At 40.0% G+C, this 16,597-nt stretch overlaps 1 protein-coding gene across 1 annotated transcript in view; it reads right to left on the bottom strand.

Moving 5' to 3' along the window:
• The window catches only part of LOC136553416 (complement C4-A-like), a 52,620-nt gene that overhangs the window by 3,552 nt on the left and 32,471 nt on the right, over positions 1–16,597 (bottom strand). Inside the window, exons 25-41 of the mRNA XM_066544929.1 lie at positions 16,170–16,250; positions 14,919–15,122; positions 13,343–13,418; positions 12,776–12,932; positions 11,321–11,416; positions 10,829–10,997; positions 9,983–10,149; positions 9,391–9,549; positions 8,747–8,806; positions 8,190–8,283; positions 7,276–7,444; positions 5,524–5,611; positions 4,844–4,918; positions 4,114–4,222; positions 3,052–3,141; positions 2,567–2,659; positions 1,773–1,856 (exon numbers count right to left, since the gene is read on the bottom strand). Coding sequence (XP_066401026.1) covers positions 1,773–1,856; positions 2,567–2,659; positions 3,052–3,141; positions 4,114–4,222; positions 4,844–4,918; positions 5,524–5,611; positions 7,276–7,444; positions 8,190–8,283; positions 8,747–8,806; positions 9,391–9,549; positions 9,983–10,149; positions 10,829–10,997; positions 11,321–11,416; positions 12,776–12,932; positions 13,343–13,418; positions 14,919–15,122; positions 16,170–16,250 — 1,971 coding nt within the window. The remainder of the gene's footprint in view (positions 1–1,772; positions 1,857–2,566; positions 2,660–3,051; positions 3,142–4,113; positions 4,223–4,843; positions 4,919–5,523; positions 5,612–7,275; positions 7,445–8,189; positions 8,284–8,746; positions 8,807–9,390; positions 9,550–9,982; positions 10,150–10,828; positions 10,998–11,320; positions 11,417–12,775; positions 12,933–13,342; positions 13,419–14,918; positions 15,123–16,169; positions 16,251–16,597) is intronic.

The raw sequence follows: 16,597 nt of genomic DNA, 5'->3' as shown, positions 1-16,597 counted from the left end.
GTTCCCCTAAAGGACTCTGGAGGGCTCATAGGACAGCACAAATATTAGCCATCCAAAACCTATATACTAATTCTGTCAATAACCAAAGTAGTCTGAGAAGCACACACCTGCAATATTCTCTTTTGCTGACTCCCAAACACAAATAAGTGTTTCCATCTGTCCTCTGAACAAACCCTTTACATCAAAGGCTGTTAAGGAAATAATGACAGGTTCCAGAGAATGAGATTTTACCCTACTAATTCTCATCTAAATTTATAATGGCAACAGAGGCCAACCTCACTCAGAAGATCTGCAGAGAATACAAGAGATACTAACACTAGTTCAGTCACAGGCTGATTTGGGTGCAACACCTAGCTTTTTCTTCATCCTCATATATCTTTGTGCCTCCTGCCAGCCTTTCCCAAACCTGCTGAAAGCTTTCTGACGCTCAGAAGCTGCATCTGACAGCACAAACCAAAAAGAATTATCAAGTATGTGGGAATACAAGACATCCTTTCCCTTCAACTTCACATTCAAAGGATATTTCTCTCAGCTACCAAAACCCAAAATCTTTCCACTGCTTTCCTGCAAATTGTGAGTACAAATGCATTTGGACCCAGAGCCCTAAAGCCTTTAAATGCTGTAGGTATTCTCAAGAGATTAATAAAACTTTCCATTGGGATACCATAATCTCCTACAGTCAGTTTTTTGACCACCAGGTACATTATCATTTCCTTCCATATGGAAAGTCCTGGGTATGTCCGATGCTTTCTTTGGATTCAGGAAGCATGGACCTTATTTTACTGAACATTGGGCACAGATCACAAGCTGTGTGCCATAAAGTACTGCATGACATTACCAGGCCCCTGGACAAAGACTGATGGAGTGAGTTAATTATTCTGTTCCAGAGAGGGAAGATTTCAAAACCTTTGAAGTCCCTTTTTAAAGGCAATCTCTGGCTGCCAAAGTCAAAACTGGTGACCACATGACACCACGGGAACTGAAGTCTGGTGTGTCACCTGACAGCTTCCCCAGAAATTACTCTGAAGAGTATCAGTGCCCTCTGATACTGCTGATTAAGTTCACATGGGGGCAGCTGGGATGGCAGGCTTGCAAAAGGACATTGTCTGAGAGCTGTGCAAACCTTTTCACTGCACCTAACAACAAAGAAGCCATTCTGTTTCTTTAGCACAGTTATTAAATTGAAGTTCCAGAAGTTTTCCTGTCTTTATTGACCTCAGGCAAGTAACTGTGGACTACTCTTATCCTGTTCCACAAGAGTTGCAATTGCTTAATAATTAGTTGAGTAATAGGCACTTCAAATCTTCATTTAGTATCAGAAGAGAGGTCAGTGGCTATGTCCACACGAGAAAAATTAAGGATATGTCAACAGTCTATAAAATGAAATAGTTGATGCAGAAGACGTAATACCCCCACTATGCATGTGTTTGGAGGGGTTTATCTTAGACTAGCTCCAGTCTGTAACCATGGACTCAATGAATCTGGAACGCGTCTTCTTGTTTATTTTCATCTGAAAAGTTTTAAGCTTGTGTGCTCTGGGACTGCACAATGTGAACCAAGAAAACTACCCTGAGGCTTAACTGCACAGTGAGGCAGCTGCACCAAACAAGCCTTGCAGCAAATAAGCCTTCTTGAACGCCTACTGTGGAAATACATCTGACCTCTCTTTCCCATGGCAGAAGAAGGCATCTGCATGGCTCATGCTGGCCAACATTTAGTCAACCTAGTTTTTCTACAGGTGAATGAAAGGAGTAAAACATTATGATACTTACATGCTTTAAGGATCTTGTGGATTTTGGCCTCATAGTAATCAAAAACATTCTTCTTTGTACTGCTGAGGATCTCCACCTCGTATGCTGCAACAGACAACAACTCTGTGATGCCAGATGGCAACATGAAATTCCATCCAAAGACTGAGTAACAAGTGTGCTTCTACCAAGTGTCTGAACAGAGGCCAGTGTACCATCTGCTCACAAACCATGGAATTATTAATCAAGAGACTCTAGATTTGTATTCCTTTCTTTGTATTTTTTCAAGGAATCTCTTCTGTGGTTAGGTTTTCACTCTTTCCTGTCCTCCTGTTAGCATCTAACTTACCAATGGTGCACAACCAGTTTTCCTTCAGAAGTTTATGCAACTTTGTATCCAAAGGAGAGGCCAGAAAGGTGAATTAACAAAGGGAAAAATATTCATCTAGCTCTGCAGAAGGAGCTACTGAACTATGGCATGCCATGGAAACCCTATTCTTTTTTTACATCCTGTAACATGAGCAGTGGACTGTGGTACTGCGCCATGGGTTTTTTCTAAACATAAAAACAACATGTAACATAATGTCCACCCCTCCTGCCCCCAGCATCCTGCTGCATCTTTCCAAGACCTTTACTTCCCACATCTCTGCCCTGATGACTACAACTGTACATGCCTTCATTAATTTCTCCTCTGCCTCTTGGCCACTTATGGAAAACCTACTCAATTCAGGAGAGGTCTGGGCACAGTTTAAGTTTGATAAGTTTATACTTATTAAAATGAATGATGCTGAAATCAACAGTTGTCTTTCATGCCTTACCATAATCTGCAGTAGGTTGGTAGCAGACAAAACTAACACGTGTGGTTTGTGTTAATGATTTACTGAAAGTTGATTTTTGTTTTGGGCAGGGACCTGGAAGGAAGAGAATAAGTGATACACCTCTATAGGCATGGATATGTAGACAGATGTAGTTTACACATCCATTGTCACACAACAATACAACAGAGAATAAAATGGCAGAACAACTTCCTTAGTGGTGCAATAGAGGGTTTTTACATATATACACACGTGTGTGTGTGTGTGTATATATATATATACATATATCGGATTTAGCTATCAAAAAATCCCGGATAGCTAAGAAAAAAGTCAACTTGATACTGAACACCCTAGAGGATGAATGTGTCCTGTATTACACATTAGGATAATTCTAATGGTCCTTTCTGGGCTTAACAATTCCCATGTAAATTGTTCCTAGAAGTAACTAACTCTCTTCTGTTAGACCAGCTCATGCAGCCATTCCTTACCTTCTGCGCACTGGCAGACGTCGGCGTGGCACAGCTTTGAAAGCATGGCACTGTGCTTGGGAGCACTGTAGAACACACTGCAGCTCCTGTCTGTGGGCAAGGAACAAAGCAGCTTGTATGGGAGAGCTCGGGTGGAAAAGCCTGTACAGCACAAACTGTGTTTGCAGCCCAGCTTTTCCCTGGTCCAGAGAAAGCAGAGCGCTGAGGGATCAGATGCACATCAGCAGTTCCCAAAGACCTACAGCTTAGGCACCTGGAGTACAGTGTTGTATTTCAGCTGGGCAGCAGCTTGAGGTTATTTTTGTTCAGTTTGGGTAAATTTTGTTTGGGCATTTTGTTGTTGTTGGGGTTTTTTATTTGTTTGTATTTGTTTTTTTAAGTTGTACTTTTCCCTCCCTGCATCCCCCTTTTTTTTTTTTTGTTCCCTCTGGAAACCATCCACCTTAAAAGCCTCTTTAGACCATAGAACAACAGTGAACACTGCACTGTTTCAGAAGAAGAAGACAGGATCAACCAATAGTTAGTTAGTGGTTTAAGCCCAGTGTAAACTGTCTTGGATCCCTCTGTTAAGGCAAAGTAGAGATTTGACCTAATTTTCAAACACTGTTTGCATAACTTTGGCAAATGGGGATGATTTGCATTTAACCTTTCTTTGAATGAAGAACAAGACTGCTTTCCCTGGCAAGCACACTACAAAAGTCAAACCTCCAACATGGTCTATCTTAGATGCATAAAGACACAGCCTGTCAAAACAAAATGTGAGTGAAATATGTTTAAAAGCATCATGAGAAGCAGGAACTCAGTAAATCTCAGTAAAAATTCATGAGTGTAAAAGTTCACATTTTTAGTCCCTTTGCAATACTAGGCCATTCCTGAGAAGATCTCTGTTTAGATTATCTGAAGTAACTGGAAGACAGTTATGCAAAGCTTTTTTTTTTTTTCCATCACTAAACAAAATTATGTGGTTTCACACACTACATCAAAATCAACTTTCTATGGACTGGAGGGTTTTTTGAGACACTCTCTTTCAAGCAGTTATGTATCATTTTTCTGTGCCCTTACCAGGGTTGTAAAAATCATAAAGGATGGCATTTGCTGGCTGAACCAAGCCCATGGGATTGATTTGCTTTGCCCCAAATGATACACAATCTGGGTCTGGTCCACTTGGGAGCTGGAGGAAAAAGGAAGAACAGTTTTGATGAGAAAACTCTCTCTCCTCAGTCAATTCCTCAATATTTGTGTCTGTGCTACATGTGGAACACTTGTTCTGATGGCATAGATGAGTTAATACTGATATCTGCTTTGGCTGCAGAGGTGAAGCAATTCAAGTGGATGTAGGGTGGAGTCATTATCCAAAATATTGGGAAAAATACAGAGACTAGGGGTCCTGATGTTTACATTTGTTAATCACTATCTGGATTTTGGTCTTGACATGTAAGATGCCCATGCGGAATTTACAGGACCACCAGTTAACACTGTTGTTATCATGTATGAAAAACATTCCTTCTGGCTAGAGAGGGAGAGGATCTCTTTTTTCTTGGGCCAAAGATCAAAGCTTGAATATGAACTACATCTCCTTGGACATAGAATGGTGGAAGATGAAGGTGTGTGTTTCCCTTCTGCCCTTCCTCTGTTCCTATCCTCCTGTCCTCTCCACTGAACTGTTCAATAATAATAAATGACAAAAATTACATAAAGGTAAAGGAGAGTCAAAAATGCAATGATTAGATTTTTAAAAAGTCTATATGCTATCTGAAATGGCAGGGATTAGAAAATCATTGGGTTTGTTTACCTCACCAAAGTAGAGCAAAACCTTCCCTTCCTTGTACTCAAAGTGCTGAATGTACCTGTCTGAAGCTGTCACCAACTGCAGGAAAACAAAGAAACAAATCAGAACAGAACAGGAATATTTTTGCTGCCACCTTCCATTTTCTAGTTTGCTTTTTTCAGCCCTCTTTCTTCCTCCCTAAAGGAGACTGTCCCCGAAACCACAAAACTGAGCAAACTTCCCTCAACCAAGCCGGCTCCAGAGCCCCAAACTCTGAAGCCACATTTTCAGAGCACTGTGCCCCATCTCCTTGTCACTCTGCCCTGCCACCAAGCACCACTGAAAGACTACTTACCTTCTGCTCTGCAAACACAGGATGCCCTGTCCTGGCATGTCACAGGACAGCAGGATATGATAAGGGCACATTACTGCCCTGCTAAGCCTTGCCCTAATTTCTTTTACAAGGGACTAAGAAATCTGAACTCCCTTCACCATGAACTTTGCACTTCTTTTATATATTCAGCAAATATTTTTATTAGAATGAGAATAGTGAAGATCAATCTATCTATCTATTCTATTTATCTATTCTATCTATCTATTCTATCTGTTTTTCCATGTCTCTTGTGTAGATTTTTGGAAAGATTTTGAAAGACAAATTTTCTAAAGGCTAAATAAAATGTTGCATAGAAAAGTGTGCTTCTAACCTGTTCGAGCTCCTTTGTGTCAGGCTCCAACCCACTCAGCAGAGTGAGATCAACCAGGGACATCTTTGGTGCTTTGGGACCTGTGGACCTTTATAAGGGACACGGTCAGCAGTGAACAGCTGCACTGAACAGCCAGGTTGCTTTGAAGAGTCTGGCTTTCCAGGCTTGCTGAAGGTGAAGTAAAACCTTCCACTCCATTTAACTTTCCTAAGTGGATTTTAATTTGAAAATTATCTGCCTAATTCATTAAGAGTCAGGAGGTAGAATGAATCATCTAAACTAATCAAATGGTCATCCAAAACCCAGATGCCTTGCCTGAGATTTTCATATAGGCTGTCCTTGGAGCTGATAGGCAAAAAAAAATCCCCTGTAAATGACAGTTCATCCCACCTTAAAAGCATTGTTGAAGCCAGGGAGGTAAACAGCACTCACTGACAAAGTATTTGTTCTCTGTTACTTAGAAAGTGGAGATAGGAAATTAATTTATCCAAATTTTTCACAGACTAAGTCAAATTTACATCACCTTTACTGTCCGAGGCAAAAATCCTCATTGCTGTAATTATTCACTAAATATCTGTATTGGATTTCCAAACTTTCAGCTTTCAATATCTCAAAAATCAGGAAGTGGTGTCATTGCTGGAAAATGAAGTGTTTCTGCACTCACACGGGGTGCCTTGACATGAGAGATTTTACATACACTTGGTGGAACTACAGAACTTTTTATTTTGGCACTCTCCCTTTCCCATAAAGGATGCACCACAGTGTAGGAAGGAAGAATGGTGATGTAAATCTTGCCTTCAGTTTTCTCCTCTGTCTTAACCACAAGGAATTTCACATTATTGTCTAAGCCTCAACCTAGCATTCAGCAGAATAGTGATGCAGAACAGTGGATCTGGTAGCTGATAAGTGTTACATAGCAATTAATGGGGAAGATGATGCTTTGGCCAGTAAAAAATTCACTGAATATGTGTTTAATGAGGGAGAGTGAAAATTGGGAATTAAGGTGACTTCAGTCCTCCCCTGCTATTGTTCATGCCACGGTTTGAAAGAGGAGATAAAACCACTCTCTTCAAGGCTTTGATAAAAGTCAGTGGAAAACCAAAATTCTACTGGAGAGAAAAACCTGCTTCTTCCATCCTGCTCCTCTCTGCTCCTCTCCTATCTAGAATAGATAGGAAAGACACAAATTTGTGCTTCTGAGACCAATGCCAGACTGTAAATGGGAGAAAAGACAGGTGTTTCAGTGTTATGCTGCATAGGAGGGTTTTTTTTCTCCTACTTCTGCCCTTGTCAACTTCTTGTCACAACAGAATATCCCATCTGTCTCCTCTTTTCTCCTAGGTTGTATTAGCCATCCTTTTTTTATGAGGCCAGAGTGTGGCCACAAAGGAAGTAACAGCATCTCTCCAGAAAGTGATGAAACTCTGTAAATATGCTACTACTGCGTTTCAGCTGTATTTATCTTTTTAATAAAACATTTATTTCAAATTTTTAGCCTGCCAAGTGTTTTAGAGACTCCCCAGAATTTGATAGGGAAGAATCTGCAGTGGACATTTGAAGTCTATGTAAACTATGTAAATAAATCTCATCCATTGTTTGGAAACCTTTTCTCCTGCCACGGGAGAGAAAGCACGTGCTTACAGTGTATGCAGACTCACAGGAGATGACTAGGTTGGATGCTGAGTTTGTGGACATGAAGAGGATGACTAAGGAGAATTACAAGCAAATGAGGAGCTGATCTTGCAGACCTACCTGACACAGACTTTGTACTGCAAGGATTCTGTTTTGCTTTGAGTGGTCAGATCCCTTTTTCTTCTGCTGCGGATATCAAACCAATCCATTTTAGACAGTGTCTCAAGTGTGCTGTTTCCTCCTGTAGTCAAGTCCTCATCATCATAGTCTTCATCAGAGTATTCAGCTTCTGGAGGTGAGAGACAGGGTCAGCCATGAACATGTTTGCCTGCAGTTTGGCTCCTTTTTGGCTTAATCATAAATTCTGGTGGGCAGTCATATAGTCAACTGTTATAAAACTCTCAGTCACTGAGAGTTTTACAACAGTTTACTGTACACTGTCTCAGTGTTTCCAATTCATTCAGAGTTAGAATTCTAGGGATAACCATAGTAAGAATAATTAACAGGCTAAGAATGGAGTTTAGGCTATGCATAAATATTTAAAGGACAATCCCTCCCTCCAAAAGTTAACAATTCAAACAGAAAAAAAACCAATGCAAACATAGGCAGAGATGATGATGACTACACACTTCAGGAGATGCAAAACACATTCTTACTTATATGAAAAACCTATGACAGATCTGCCTCTAAGAATTTTAAGCCCACATGGTAGGTCCCTCATTAGCCAGGGAACTGAGCAGGGCTTTCCCCTCTGTGAAGGGAGTTCACCTCCCCTTTCTCAAGAAGAGTGTCTAATGGTATCTGTGTAACTGCTAAAATACCTGCTGCACCTACAGTCACTCGTAGTTGTTACACTATTTAAGGATAAGAATAAGAAACTAAATGAAACAATGACTGGGTAGAGTTCAGGGACTTCTCTTTTTCCTTGTTTCATTTATTTGTTCCCACTTTCCAAGGCTGGAAAGCCATGAAGTATCATTAGCAGCTGGCCAAACATGTCCCCTTTGAGACCCAGGCCCTGCCCTTTCACTCACCAGAGTACTTAAGGCTCCCTTCCACTTCCACTGTCAAAATCAAATCATTGCAGGTGTTGTTCTTCAGCTCAGGTGACCAGTACATTTTTAATATCTAAGATGAACACACAAACAGCAAGCCACTAAAAATCTCATTTAAATGGCAAGGAATTTACCCATCCAGGACTCCAACAAATGGTGATGGGACATGGGAACGTGGAGAGAATGGCCAGTCCCCCAGTGGCACAGGCTGGTCACAGCGGAGTGTCACAGATATAAGCAGGTCCCATGTGCAATTCACAATGGGGTGGGACTCCTTTAAGATAACTCTCCATTCCCAAACACAAAGAGGTCTTACAACTCCAGCCACCTCTATCACCCTTGGCATTTTATGGATTTAATAAAGTCAAAGACAGGAAAAATTGACAGTCCATAAGGGCAGGCTTTAGGCCCCACATTTTAGAATTTTGGAGGTAGGAACACAAAGGGTGGGGCCATTTCAAGTACATTTTCACTTGGGTTTCAATAAGAGATTAAAGAAATCCAGCTGGACCCTGGATTTTGAAATTACAGCTTACACTCATTGTCCCATTTCCTTTGCCGTTCACAGATACTTCAAGTTTTCTCCCAAGTTCAAACTGCAAACCAAGGGAAAAGAAAAGATATTTAGTTTGTGCTCAGAATTTGGTCTATTGTTTTCCTAACATCTTGACAGTATTGTATGCCTTCACCCCCCAAACCTGGGTAGGGAAAACTTTTAGCTATGGAAGGAATTATGAGACCTCATGTCTCAAGATTTTAAATGAACTGAGCTAATGAATCTTACTCTGCTGTTTTAGGCCAGTAGATGTATTTTACCTACTTCAGTATCCTGGATTTCACATTTTCACAGTTCCAGGCACAGTGAAGATCAGATTATTCCCCTTCCTCCTCATTCCCTAGAAGGACTTAGGTTCCTGGTGGCTCTTTACTTTTGGGAGAGATTCATGCCACCAAAGTCCTCAGAGGCAGAAAAGCACCTCTAAAGCGTGCTACTAAGCACCTGATGGGTTTGGGTTTTTTAACTTTAAAAAGATTCTGTTGTTTTACAGATCAAATTATTTAAAGGTATAATAAATCAGCTGCATCATGGTTGTTCAACATGACAAAACCTAGGCCAGAGGATTTGATTTCTCCTTCTTGAGGGGAAAAAAAACCTTTGAAGCAACCGATGGTTGTATACCTCTAGCTGCTTCTGAAATTCTTCATGGGCATCAGTCAGAACAATGCTGTAGTAATTTGTCCTTCCAGGTGTTCCCAGTCTGACAGTCAGGTCAGTGGAAGCAGTGTCCAGTGTCTGTATGCTGTATGCTGACAGAGCTTCTAAGGCCACCACTGTGTCCTAGGTGAGAAAGAAAAGCAAAAATGCTAGCAGTTATGCCAGGTTATTTCAACAACATGCAAGATGACATTATCAGTCACCTTGAATTCAGTTTTATGCTTTTTGCTCCTTTGAAGTTCTCCTGCATTTGTCGGTTCCTACTTGCACAGATTATTCATTTAATTTCCCAGATTCTTCTTATAGCACTAAATTGTAAACACATTGGAGTCCTGACCTTAGATTATCCTACTTCTTCATGAGGACAAAGAATTTTCTTTGCTGGCTTTTAACTATTTTATTTTGGCCCATTGCTAATTAACGATCCAAAATCTTTACTGCTTCATATACCAAAGAAGTTGAAAATTCACTGCTCAAATCTAAATTAAAAAGTTCTTAGGAGACTTTTACTTCCTTCCCTCCCCTTAAGACTGCCCCTGAACTCTTGGTCAGGCACCTGTGTAGAGCAGTATCCTCCACCGTAGTTCCTTCTCTCTGTCAGCCACGTGGCAATAGGCCTTGCATATTCCATGTCATCCAGGAGCAAGGTTTGAAGCAGGGCATAGGCAGTGGTTTCCACTGAGACTGCGTTGTTGCCATTTCCCCAGTAGCGCTGCTGCTTTGCTGCAAGAACAACTCAGTCCTGAATCACCCTGGCAGAAACTTTTGCCAAAAATCACTATTGCTCTACACAGTGGATACTTCTTGTCATGGCACTGTGGAACCACAAGATACAGATGGTGGAGCAGCCACACAGCTGACTGACTCAGCAGTCACCACTGCCACACCCCATGGGCATCAGTGGGGACATCCATGGGGAGCTGGGACAAAGCACTCAGAACGGGTGTGGGGCTTTGAAAGCAGGTGAGCTGGAGGAGCCACCTTCCCTCTTGACCACAAATCCAGTCTAGACTACTCCTGTCTGTTACTATTTTTTCATATGAAGTTTCTTCTTTCTCATTTGGCTTGGACCTTTTTTTTTCTTCCCAAGGGAAGCAGAAAACATAAATGAATATTTACTATAGTTTTGTTCCAGTTTCAAAATCAGAGAAGGTTATGATCCAGGCTTCACTAGCTGTCACTTTATAGTGATATAAATTATGAAAATTATGTATTAAAATGTAGAATATTGAAATATCTAATTATGCAATTTAAATAATTAAATATCTTACATATATACATACATGGTTGTATAAAATTAATGTTTATTCATTTACTTCATTTTGTTTTGTTCATGTTAGTGTGTTTCCATTAGGAAAAGTGCTTTTTAAAGGGATTTTTTTAAAAGAATGGTTACCAGTACCTCCATCAAAAGAAGAACAGTCCCTTAATTTGTCTTTCACAGACTGAGCTTCTTCACTATCAGACCGTACAAGTGTCAGAGCATAAGCAGTGATGGCTATAGAATAGCAGTCAGTATTTCTTGAAAATTGATTCTTCATGTAAGCCACTGCTCTTGTAATCACTCGTGCCTGTGGAAACAGAATAGATCCATTTGTAAAGATCTCTGAGACTGCTAACTGTTACTTATGGCACTAGGAAACTAGTACTTGGAAATTAGAATACTGCCCTGTGGTAATTTTTAAGACAATTATAATATTTTCTTAGCAATTAAAGCCATTGGTGATGGAGCGGACAGCTCAAAACCCCTTGTTGTATAATGGGCCACAACATCTTTTCCTATCCACCACAGGTGCAAGCAGATTTTAAACCCCATTTGCAGTTCTCCAAGAGATGGTAGGGTGGATACGCCATAGTGCAATAGACTACAGACTTAAAGAGCCGGGCTTCCTACCACATCAGGTGATGGGAAGACACGTAGGGTCTGTTGCAATGCTATGGTTACAAAGGCTGTCATAGCCAAATCCTCTTCTGCTGACCCAATGCCACCCTGAAAAACGAAATATGAAAAGTTAAATGTGCATGCATATGTTTATGATTAAATCTAGAAAACTACTTTCTATAAAGTCAAGGATCTTCTCTGCAGACCCTCTGACCATGTACCATGTAGCTGTTGCCTTAATTTTTTTTCAATAATATGTGTCCATCTAAAGTAAAACTCCTATGGTGGCAGCATTAAAAGTTGCATTGAGCATGTCAGAGATCAGGAACTCACCACGTGGAACCAGCTGATAATCAAATATTTAGTTATTTATCTTACAGCTAAAAATCTATAATTTCTCATTGAGACATTCATAGTTTCAATTTTTAGTCATTAGGAGGGCGGGGCTGTTTTCATTTCTGTACTACTCTCTACACACTAAAGAGCCCTCTACCTTGCAGACAGAACACTTCTGTAAAGGTATTTATACACCAGTACTGGCTCATTTCTTATCCCTCTTCTTGATAAAGTAAGCACTGCGGTCTCATTAACTTTCTTTCCCTGAAAGCTCTTGAAGTATACGGAAGAGAGAAGATAATCTCAGCTTGAACACAGGTCAAAAAACCCCAAAACTCTTTGAACAGTCCTTGAGCTACATGTTTCTTTTTCCCCAATAGTGTTACATCAACTATGAAACTAGCTTTGAGGCCAGAGTGTGAAAGCCTCACTAGTTATTTGACACAGGTCATTAAAATTATTAATGCATGTTTTTTTGTATATATGGTAATTACATTGCGTTTTCAATGAGTTTTGGAAGATGTACATTACTTTCCTAGACTAAATTAATAGACAGTATAACAATTTTGAGTTTCTGGACAGTCATAGAGGCTGTGTGGACCAAGATATGGAATTTGAAATTCTGATTAAGTGTTAACATTTTCTTTTTTCATCATGGGCATGGTGAAATACTGAAACAGGTTACCCAGAAAGACTGGGACATACTTGAGACACAGCTGGATGTGGAGTCTGATCTAACTAGAACTGTTCTGAGCATCATTTGGACTAGATGAGCTCTGGATGCCCCTTCAAGACAAAGTTACAATTCTATACTCTATTGCCTTAAGCAATAAAAGGCTTACATTTTTACCAAACATATGACCCCCCCAAAATAATTTTTTTAAGTGCCCCATAGGCATAGTTGAAAAACGTATCTAAGACTGTATAAAAAGTTAAGGTGGTGAAGTGCTAGCTATGCATCTGACATAACAGACATCTTAACGAATTAATCTTGAATTTTGTACTTACATTACAGATTTATTATTTATTCTCTTTAGATACATTTCTTGTTATTTAACAACTCACAGCGTTCCTTTCAATCCCTAACAGCCCTAAATGCACAATAAATTATTCTAACTATGGATGACCTACCTGCATTTTCCTGTCCATTACAGGGTGGTGGTCATGGAATGAACCATCTGCCTGCTGTTGATTAACCAAGTAGGAAATCGAGTTGCTTATGTGACTGTCTTGTATACCGAAGTATTCTCTGCTCCTTGTGAGCACTTTAACAATGAATGCAGTTAACCTGCACAAAAGAAAATTTTCCAAACTTGTGCTGACAGATATTTATAGTGGACTATATTGACAGGAAGAAAAACAAACTAATTTTATGCACAGACTCATATTCAATACAGTGCACTCACTGCAACATAGTGAGTTATTGTTCACCATCAGATTGAATATTTCTACCCTGTAGCAAATGCAAAATATTCAGTGGGCTCTCTTTCACCAAGGACTGAATACGCTCAGAGAATTTGGCGGATGATTATTCATGGCAAAAGTACATAGGCAACAACCAGATTTTCAAAATTCATCACCAAAGAAAAACTTCTGATTCATCAAATGATAATAGAGATAATTTGAAAAAAAAATCCCAAGCAAATAAACAAAAATAAAACCCCAAAAACAAAAGCCCAGCAAAAGAAAATCACTCACCATACACTGCTGGGGGTTGTTTTAAATGCTCCATAGGACCCATCCTCCTTCTGAAACTCAAGCAGTCTAGTGTAACCTGCACGAACAGGAGAGCATGTAACTGTTCAGAGAACAGCCATATTTATTGGGCATTTTCCTACATCACTTGTATTATAATGGACATGTTTTGTATTGACTGGTGGAAGAGTTCATGGAGGTGTTCACTGGGGCATTAAGGAGCAAATGACTGGGTCAGGAGAATTTGACACAGAAAAATCACTAGGCTTAGAAGGTCCTCTGTCTTGTTTGACTTAATTGAGCCAAGAAAATAACCTGAAAACTGCAGATACCTATGGTTACAAAACACTGTATGTGTAATGAATACTGGGAAATTATTTTCCATTATTGACAACTTTTCAAGCTGTTGATTTTATGGTGCACTGAATCAAAAAGTATACAAAACATCTTCTATTGGGTCAGACACAGTCTTAGAAAAATCACAACTTGTGGCTTCAGATCTTGACTGCTATTATTTTGACCAAGTTTGTATCATAGCCACACAACTGATGAACTTTTTTACCCTGATGAACTTCAATAAGAATAAATAAAAACATAATGTAGGCACTAAATGATGCTGATAATACAAAATACTTATTAGCAGGATCTCATGTCCATTTTGCCAGGCTTGATAAATAGGCAAAGATCTCCATGCAGCAACTGCTAGCATGCTTTTAATCTCTATTTATACACTTGCTTATCCTTGATGAAATGTGTTTGTCATATCTGAAGATCACAGTGACAAGTACATCATATTGCCTCGTGCCATAAGCACATCACTGAAAGATGATGTACCTGCTCCAATACTAACAATTCCCTGTCTTAATTCATGTGAGCTGGAAAATTTCCACATACTGTGGTCCTGACTTTGCTGTATGTTTAATACCAGCTTTGGATCACATCTTGGAGTGGAGTCTTCCAGAAGGAGACTTGCAGGTGTCCTCTCCCTAAGGAAACTCCATACCTGGCTTGGCCCAAGTCCTTCTAGCTTGTGCAGTGATGAATACAGGGGTGGGCAAAGGAAGGTGTCAATATCATGATTAGCACTGGGAATTTCCTTTGTTATACTCCTCTTGACAGCCACAGACAGAGATGTCTACATCCCAGCTGGCTATCCTAAGCAGCATCTGTGAACCATGGGGAGAATAAGCATTTTTAGGATGTGATTTATCTTGGTTGATTTTGAACATTTGGAGGCAATGAATAACTGGCCTTTGCTATCCATTTAGTCTGAAAAGAATTTTCATTGATCAGCTCAGATTTTACTTTCTACTTCTAAATTAGGCAAGAGAGAGAATGGACTGTCAGTGTCAATACCATCCAGTGCCAGATGCTGGTAATTAGTGTCCTAAGCCCTCCTCACATGTTCTGTCCCTCATGTCTGTCTGCAGACTGCCAGGGGCATTTCTGTGAGGCTGTGGTAAGACAGTGGCCACTCCTTCAGGAGGCAGCTGCAGCCAGCGTGCAGTGCAAACAGATAACAAGGATCCCATCCTTTGGCCTCTGGTTGGTTTGCCTTGTTTTGTTTTTTCCTGCCTACCTTTTTCAATCATACTGATGGCTTCCTGCTTCCGTTCGGGGTTAAACTTCACCCACTGCTCGCTGGCATCCAGGTACTCAATGGCATAGACTGCAGGGGCCATTTTCACCATTGTTTGCTCTGCACAGCCCTTGGGCACCTGAATCAGCCTCTCAACTCCATTGAGACTCAGACAGTTTTCAACAGACTGATCCATAATGTTCCCTGTTGCAAAAAACGCAAGCTGTAGTACGTATCTTATTTAAAACGGATTGCTGTAGTATGAAGAAAGGTGATCCTAACTATTCCACCGTGGCCCAATACTCCTCACTGCTCAGCACTGTTCTTAGCTACCTGAGACTTCATAAAGCTCTTTGAAGAAGGGCAAGGATGAGGTGCCAGGCCCCAGGAAAGCTGGAGAAAGGAGGCTGGCACAGTGAAGGAATATGAAGGGGAATGAGTCCTCAGGCTACTGGAGGGAGGGGAGAAATGAAAGGGGGAAAGACTTGTCTATCAGGTTTGGGCTGGAAAAGTCTTGTCAAACCAGCCCTGATCCTCCCACAGAGGGATAAAAAGATTGTGCATTAATCATGACAAACAGTTTATGTGCTTTTTTTTTCTCTCTGCAATTTTATAACTTTATGAATTCAATGATCCCTTTATTTTAGAACAGGGATTTGAAATGGAAGCCAATATCCTTTGTGTTACAAAAACATTATTTTACATTTCAGTGCAGGGCAGGGGGGAGTATTTATCACTACTACAAATACTTGCTTATAGATGTTTTAAAATATGTATGCATGAGAGTACATATATATATGCATACAACTCTATTTGATTGAATGAATATATGAACATATCTCCTCTTTGGAAATACAGAACTCTTCAGAACCTATACATCAGAGTCTGGCATCCTTCTTTCTGGAATCCAAAGCAGATTTCTATAGCCCTGCATGAAGTTATTAGAGAAGATGAACTCTTCCCTTCATGTCTGTCTTTCCCATAATGTTAGTCTGAGCACAGTAAGGAAGGATGGATCTCATAAAGCTGTTTCATTCACTATGAGTAAGGAGGAGTAATTAGAAAGAGGAAGAGGTACTGGCTCAACCCTGGGGATGTTTTGTTTTATGACCTGGTCATGTAGCACAGACCATTTGAGTCATAACAGAAAAACCAGGAGAGAATGGAGACTTGCCATGCAGGAATGAGCAGCACAGAGGGGCCTGCCCCTTGTCACCTATGGAGAAGTTGTTAACAAAAAATTACATTTACCTTTCAGGCTAACTAACACGTGGCTATCAGAACCCGGTACCATATTAGATGGTCTGTTCAGGTCCACTGTATGGGACTTCACTGTAAATAAATAATAAATAGATATCTGCATCCAGACTTTTAAAAAATAAACAACATGCTGTAATTTTAGAAAAAACATACTTATCTTTCTTCTAGTAATTTAATTTTCAATCTTTAGCAATATTTTGCACTTGAAAAAAACCTTGTTTTTAATACCTTTTAAGACCCATTAGTGAATTAAATAGATACCTTGTTAATATATAAAGAATGATACCTTTAAAAACAAAAGAAAAATAAATCAATTCTAAAAATTTAGAATTCTTGGGTTTTTTTTCTTTCACAAGTCTTTTGGATGGAGAGATTTCTGACAAGTTCTGGTTAACTAAAGGAACATCTGTGCATTAAGG

This window comes from Molothrus aeneus, chromosome 2, assembly GCF_037042795.1.
Source record: "Molothrus aeneus isolate 106 chromosome 2, BPBGC_Maene_1.0, whole genome shotgun sequence".
In the NCBI taxonomy this organism is placed as follows: domain Eukaryota; kingdom Metazoa; phylum Chordata; class Aves; order Passeriformes; family Icteridae; genus Molothrus; species Molothrus aeneus.
Note: the sequence above shows the minus strand (reverse complement) of the source record. Positions and strands in the feature narration are given on the sequence as shown.